The sequence below is a fragment of the Otolemur garnettii genome, unplaced genomic scaffold, assembly GCF_000181295.1.
Source record: "Otolemur garnettii isolate 467f Iridium unplaced genomic scaffold, OtoGar3 scaffold00227, whole genome shotgun sequence".
Lineage (NCBI taxonomy): Eukaryota > Metazoa > Chordata > Mammalia > Primates > Galagidae > Otolemur > Otolemur garnettii.
In genome coordinates, this window is record NW_003852622.1 from 4,882 (window position 1) to 12,389 (window position 7,508).

At 38.5% G+C, this 7,508-nt stretch overlaps 1 protein-coding gene across 1 annotated transcript; it reads right to left on the minus strand.

Annotated features, from left to right (window-relative positions):
- Nucleotides 1–2,955: 2,955 nt before the first annotated feature.
- Nucleotides 2,956–4,089, minus strand: LOC100943305 (actin-related protein T1-like). Its single transcript, XM_003802029.1, has one exon. It carries the CDS (start codon nucleotides 4,087–4,089, stop codon nucleotides 2,956–2,958), a length of 1,134 nt encoding a protein of 377 aa, XP_003802077.1.
- Nucleotides 4,090–7,508: the final 3,419 nt, after the last annotated feature.

Genomic DNA, 7,508 nt, shown 5'->3' on the forward strand with positions numbered 1-7,508 from the left:
ACAATGAGAAAAAAATAAATCTTAGAAGAAAGTGTGGGGAAAACTCTTGACGATGCTGGACTGGGGAAAGATTTTATGACAAATACTTCAGTGGCCATCACAAAAACAAAAATTAACAAATGGGACGTACTTATGCTAAAAAGCTTCTGCACAGTTAAGGACACAAGTAAGGCAAAAATACTACCTTCAGAATTGGCAAGAGATATTTTCAGGATATGAATCTAACAAAGGGTTGATAACTAGAATCTAGAGAGAACCTAAATTAATCAACAAAAGACAGCAAACAATCCCATCTACCACTGGGTAAGAGATATGAACAGAACCTTCTCTGAGGAGGACAGCAGAATGGATAGCAAACATTTGAGAAAAGGCTCATCATCCCTGATCATAAGAGAAATGTAAATAAGAACCACCATGAGATTATCACCTAACCAAAGTGAGAATAACCCACATCACAAAGTCTCAAAGCTGCACATGCTGGCATGGATGTGAAGAGAAGAGAACACATTTAAACTGCTGGTGGGACTGAAAACTGTTACAATCTTTTTGGAAAGAAGTATGGAGGATCCTCAAGAACTCAAATTAGACCTTCTGTTTGATCCTGCATTCCCAGTACTAGGTATCTACCAAGAACAACAACAACAAAAATCCTTTTTTCATAAGGACATTTGTGCTAGACTGTTCATTGCAGCTCAATTCATAATTGCCAAAATGAGGAAGCAGCCTAAATGCCCACCAACCCAGGAATGGATTAACCAGCTGTGGTATATGTATATGATGGAATACTATCCAGCCATTAAAAAGATGGAGACCTTACATCTTTTGTATTAACCTGGATGGGGCTGGAACACATTCTTCTTAGTAAGGCATCACAAGAATGGAGAAGCAAGAATCCAATGTACTCAGTTCTAACCTGAAGGCAGTGGATGATATAATACCAGGGAAGTGGGTAGGGGAATGAGAAATTGGGGAGAAGGGGAGGTAGATGGGGGAGTCACTGCGTACAGCACACCTAGGGTACGGAACACAATTGTATCAGGGACTTCACCTAAGAACCACAAGGAGTAACCTAATTCTTTGTACCCTCCATGAATCTAAATCAATAAAAACAAAAAAAGAAAGGAACCAACAAAACAAATTAACAAGGACAAAAACACATCAATACAAAATAACATAAAGCTCTAATAACCAAAAATAAGCAACCTCAGCAACTAATAAAGGAACTGAAAAGGACAAAGAAAAATAAAACTGACAACAACAATAAGAATAAAAGAGAAAGGAAAAAATTGATAAAAAATTAAAAAATATACTTACACCTATACATATATATAAAAGCATATATATTGGCAGTAGAATGCTACTTTAGAAGGAATATATTTGTGTTGCAATATATTGCCAGGACACCAGGTAGTGGTATAGGGTTAGGGGATAAACAAAACCATTAAATAACCTCTCTCTAGTTCCCAGGGATAGACCTGTTTCCCACCTTAATTGTCCACACTGATCCCATGATTATTTCCTCAGCATTCAGGCTTCACCAGGGTGGGATTTCAAAGCTCTCCAGAATCCTTCAGGAGCAGGACTCACGGAGCCCCCAGACAACAGTTCCCATGAGGTGCAAGAGTCCCTGAGCCTGTCACAGTTGGAGGTCCGATCCTAGCAGGCAGAGCTAAGAATGTTGTGTCCCTGTAGGAGGCCTGCTCTCAGGACCTTCTCTTGAAATTCCCACAATGGCCAACGCCTGGCTGCCAAGACCTTCCAAGTATGGCCTTCTCTGCTGCCGTCAAACCGGTGGCAAATCTGCTCAGATCACCCCTCACAACTGGCTGCTGTATACTGTTTAGATGCGCCCACTCTTCCAGGCTTTCCTCTCAAAGGGCTTCCTCCCCTCCTGGACCTCCTTGGAGGGGCTGATCACCCAGCTCACAGAAAACTTTCCTAGTGTGTCACAACTCTGTTGCTCAAGGATCATGTACTGTATCCAGCCCCTTGCCACCTTGCTGCACATCCGAGCCACAGCTCAAGGCAAGGACTCCTTGCCAGGCACAGCTTGGCTTTCTTTCATCCCTCAGTTGCACTAGGAGTATCTTGCTCTGCCCCACATTTAAAAGTCTTGACTATGAATTAATAATATCAAAATATATAATAAAAATTATATAATATAAAATTACTTATACATCATGAGCACCGGTTGCAATTTCCAATTAATTGCTGTTAAACAAATGTACCCAAGTATAAAAATTAAAAGGCCTAATTTATAGTGATTTCCAGCATTTGACAACTTTCACGGCTATGTGTAGGCTAGTAGTGTGACAGAAGTAAGCACGGAGTTGCAAAGATGTTTAAAATGTTAATTTTGTTGATAAATGGTTTTATTTCATTCAGGCTGACATTTGTAATATAATCCTTTCAATTAGAGGTATTGCTTCTTAATGCTCTGAATGAGAGCAAGGGCCCTGAGCTTAGAAGAGCTATAAGAAATGGTAATCTTTGTGCTCAACTCTTCTCTCAATTCTATTTAGCTTTTTGATCACATAACAGCAGAGCAAGAACCTGGTTGTTCTGACTAAAGGCCAACCCAATGAAAGAGTTGTTGAGCTTTAGCAATGGCTTAGCCTTCTTGTTTCTGCTTCATTTCTTACCCCTTCTTTGACTTGCATTGGTAATTCTGTCTCCTGGGCACTGGGAGACAGAACCACTTAACACACTGATTCTGAGAAACCTACCCAAATCAAGCTTGATTAAGGAGAAAACAACTTAAGAGGCCCATAGAACAAGAAGAGAGGCGTACAATCACTTAAATATTGATAAGACAAGTCAGAAATTCTAGCATTACCAATAATAAGCTGAAACCTGTGATGTCAAAACCCCTTTATTGAACATCATGCTGAAGGCCAAGAGACGCTGTAACTTTCCAGTCTTACACTTGGGGTCATCGTCTGTGTTCAGGGATCTTTAATAGCATTTTCTGTGAACCACTGGTGCCCCAAACTCCTTGAAATCTTCAGAAGTGACCCACATCTTCTTGAAAGTGCTCACAGAGGTCATTATGGATGCACCAATCCATGCAGAGAAACATCTATCAGGAGAAGCTGTGATCTTGATGGGGGTCCCTTTGGAAGCAAGTTCTTCCAGTTCTTTCATGAGCCTTTCCTCCAGTCCAGGAAAGAGAGTGGAGCCGCCACACAGTACGATCTCTGCAAAAAGGTTCCTCTGAATGTCAGCGTCACATTTCATGATGCTGCTGCAGACCATTTTCGAGAGTCCTGGATTGTGGATGCCTAGCTGGTCAGGTGCAAAGAGAACCTCTGGTGCCTGGTGTAACTGGTCCCCAAGGTGGATGACATTCCCATCAGGAAGTCTGTATTCACGAAAGATTTCCCTAGGCTTCCTGCATAGATCTCTCCATGGCTCCAGAGCTACATAGCACATCTTCTCTTTAATGTCATTCACCAAGGCCTTGTTGAGAATGCCAGAATAAGTACACCCTCTAGCAAAGAGGAGTTGGATGAGGTGCTCTGTGATGTCCCTCCCTGCCACATAGAGCTTGGTGACTGCATGAGGCAGGGCGTAACCCTCAAAGATGGGGACGGTGCAGGTGACCCCATGTCCACTGTCCACCACCAGGCCTGTGATGCAGGCAGAGGCATAGAGAGCTACCACGGCATGGTTGGACAGGTAGAAAGCAGGCGCGTTAAAGTTCTCAAACATCATTTCGGCAAGCTTCTCTCGAGTCTCCCTTGGGTTCATGGAGGGCTCAGTCATGAGTACAGGTTGGTCACAGGGTTTCACTCCCAGGTTGCACTCAAAAAGGTGTTTCCAGAGTTTTTCCACATCATCCCATCCTGTGACCAGTCCACGTTCAATGGGGTAGTGCAAATGTAATGTCTCATGCTTGTACAGGGCTTCTTCCCCCACAAAGTACTTCTTCTCATTGCCTCTTTCTGAAGGAATGTTAACTTTAGGATGGCCGACGACAGAGCTGATGATATGGCGAGGTCTGGTCTCTCCAGAGAAACCCACTTTGCAGATTCCTGTACCGTTGTCAATAATCGCAGCTGGAACATCTAATATGTGTGGATTAAACATGTCTGGATCTTCCTTTCTTGAACCTCGCCCACATAAGGAAAGAACACTTAGGCCACTTTGTGAGACAGGCACCTTTGGAAGTTTTGAAGCCACGGGATTCCAGAATTCTTAGGCCGTCACGCCTAGCAAGTTAGCAAGCAAGTTAGCTTGTGGAGCTAGCAAGTTGTCTCCATTGCACCAGAACACCCCATCGTCAACCCACTAATCTTTCCTCATTTCTGGCAGTCAGGGTCCTGCTGAGGCAACTTCAGGGATGGTTGTCCTTTATGTCACAATTTAGCCAAGGCAACAATTGTCCTGAGTGGGTGTCAGAGGGGCGGGGTCTATGAGCCACCAGTGCTGCCTATCTGGTGAGGAGTATAGCCAGAGAAGGCAAACCATACCTATGAACAGCTTTAGTTAGCCTGTGAACCCAGAGCAGAGGCCTGTTTTTAGAACAAAGTGAAGCTGCCAATCTGTGTGCCTGTCCCAAAGTACCACTCTCTACCCTCTCTGCTCTGGTGAGCTTTGTTCTACAGAATGCTAAAAATATCCTTCCCTTCGCTAAGGGGAGGAACTAAGCATCAGACATAGGCTCAGCTTGGAGTAAGGATATAATTAACTCAAGATTTTTTTTTTCTTTCATTGCCCCTTACATTTGTTTTCTTGTTTGTAATGGTTTATTAAGATACATTTTACAGACCATACATTCAAACACTTGAAGTGTCCATTTCCCTGATTTTAGTTTAGTTACACATATTTGCCAATTTTACAAAAATAAATCTCACTACAGTTACAGATATTTGCCAATATTTCAAAAATAAATAAAGATTACAAAAAATCAAAATAAATAAATAGACACCTCATAAAGGATCCCAGTGTCCTCTAGCTGCCAGTCCTCATTAGAGCATCCACCTGAGCCCTATCTAAGCCTTGCTAATATAGTTTTTGCCTCTGTAGATTTACTTTCTCTTCATTTTTCCATATAAATTGAATCATATAATACATGGCCTTTTTATGTTTGGATTCATTCACTGCATATTACCTTCGAAGTTCATCCATTGTTTGGATATAACACGTTCTCTTCATGTATCAGCCGATGGGTGTTTTAAGTATTTGTGTATGATATAGTATGCTTCTAGAAACAATCATCTATGTTTTGTCTGGACTTATCTTTTCATTTCTTTTATGTTTGCATGCATATATACATATGTACATTTGGCATTGCTGAATAGAATATGACAACTGAATGTTAAACTGCTTGAGTCAGTTTCCTCTAAGACAACTCTCCAAAGGGTTGTGACATTTTACATTGTGAAACTGTGTAGAAAGTTTCTTACTCCTCTACATGATCCTTTCCACTCTTCTCCAACTTTTTTTTTACATACACAGATTTATATGATTTTTTTTGCCATTTTTAAATTATCTTTTCTCTTTTCTCCCCCACTTTAGATTTAATAATCTCTTAATTACTTGCTTCATTGCCTTAGACAATCATTGTGAACTCTACATTTGTATTTCTAAAGACATGAAACTAGGCATCACACTGATGTCTCAATGCACAGAACTGAGACCTAAATTTAAATGAAATTTGTTACATAAACTTTGAGCTGTCATTAATTTTATCCTTTATCCTGTAAGTTTCTAATGGTTTCAGGGATGTCCAACCTTTTTTTTTTTTCTTCTTCTCTGCTGAACATTGGAACAATAACAGTTGTCTTGGTCTACACATAAAATATAGAAACACTAATGAAAGCTGATTCACAAAAGAAATGAATAAAGAAATGAATACCAGGTCCATGCATACTTTTTTGTGCTATGTGATAACCACAGAGAAACATAAACAAAAATCGTCTTCACAAAATCAGCATGTGACCCCATAGTCCCCTGAAAGCCAAAGAGGAAAATGTCCTTACCAATAGAGTATATATTTTTTCATATTTATCATTATCCTATTTTTAAGTTAAATATACAAATATACATTTTATGCCATTAACAATTACAGAATTAAAGTTAACATGACAATAGAAAATATGAAATGCATAGCAATAATTCTTCAGAAATTTCTACATGGAAATCTTCTAGTTATTATTGAAATTAGAAAAAGACTCATTCCTGTATATATTTCAAAATTATTAATAGTAATGATGGAAAGTCTACTTTTACTTCTTTGAGGAAACTCCACACACTTTCCCATAGAGCTTGTATTAGTTTAGTGTACAAGTCTTCCATCATTAGTGTACAAGTCTTCCTTTTTCAGCACATCTATACTGGTGATTGTGTTTTTTTGCCATTTAAATAATGGACATTCTAAAGGGTAAAGTGGTATCAATTATGGTCTTAATGTGCCTTTCCCTCATAATCAGTGATGTTGAATAGTTTTTTATATATATGGTGACCATTTATTTTCTTCTTTTGATAAATTATTCATTTCTTTCGCCCATATTTTAATGCTTTTTAAAAAATTTTCCACTGATATTTTTAAGTTTTTTGTTACTACTGGGTTTTTTAGTCCTTTGTCAAATGTATAGTTTGTGAATATTTTCTCCCATTCATTAGCTTTCCTAATTATTCTTTTGATTATATCCTTTGCCTTAGGAAAAAAATTTAGTTTAGTTAAATCCCTACTTATTTATTTTTATTGTTACCATATTTCCTCTTGAGATCTTAGTTGTAAATTCTTTCCCTAGGCTAATGTAAAGAGGATATTTTACCTAAGTGTTTTCCTGGAATTATTATGGTTTCAAGTTTTCAGTATGTAATTATGCTTGAGTTAATTTTTTTATGGTGAGAGATAGGTATACAGTGTCATTCTACAATTAGCTATCCATTTTCCCAAACATCTTCATTAAAAAGAGAAGCTTGTGCCCACTGTCTGTTTTTATCTACTTTGTTGAAGATCAGTTGATCATAGCTACATGGATTTATTTTTAGGTTCCCTATCCTGTTTCCTTGGTGTATGGGTCTACCTGTATAGATACATATTAAGGTTATACTATAGCTTGGTAGTTTAATTTTAGTTCACGTACAATGATGCCTCCATATTTATACGTTTCAGTGAAGATTGTTTTGGCTATTCAGGCTCTTTTTTGATCCATGTGAAGTTTAGAAACATTTTTCTCTAGATTCATAAAGAACAAGGTTAGTATGTTGATGAGAATTATGTTGAATCTGTAAATCACTTCAGGCAGGATGGACATTTTAATGATGTTGATTCTTCCAATTGATGAGTATAGAATATTTTTCATTTGTTTGTTCGTCTATAATTCCTTTCACCAGTGTTTTGTAGTCCTCCTTGTAGCTATCATTTACTTCTATGAGTAAGTATACTGCTAACTATTTAATTTTATTTGGACTATCATAAATAGAGTTCTTGATTTGACTCTCAAGGTGAGTGTTATTAGGGTATAGAAATGCTACTGATTTGTGTAGATTAATAT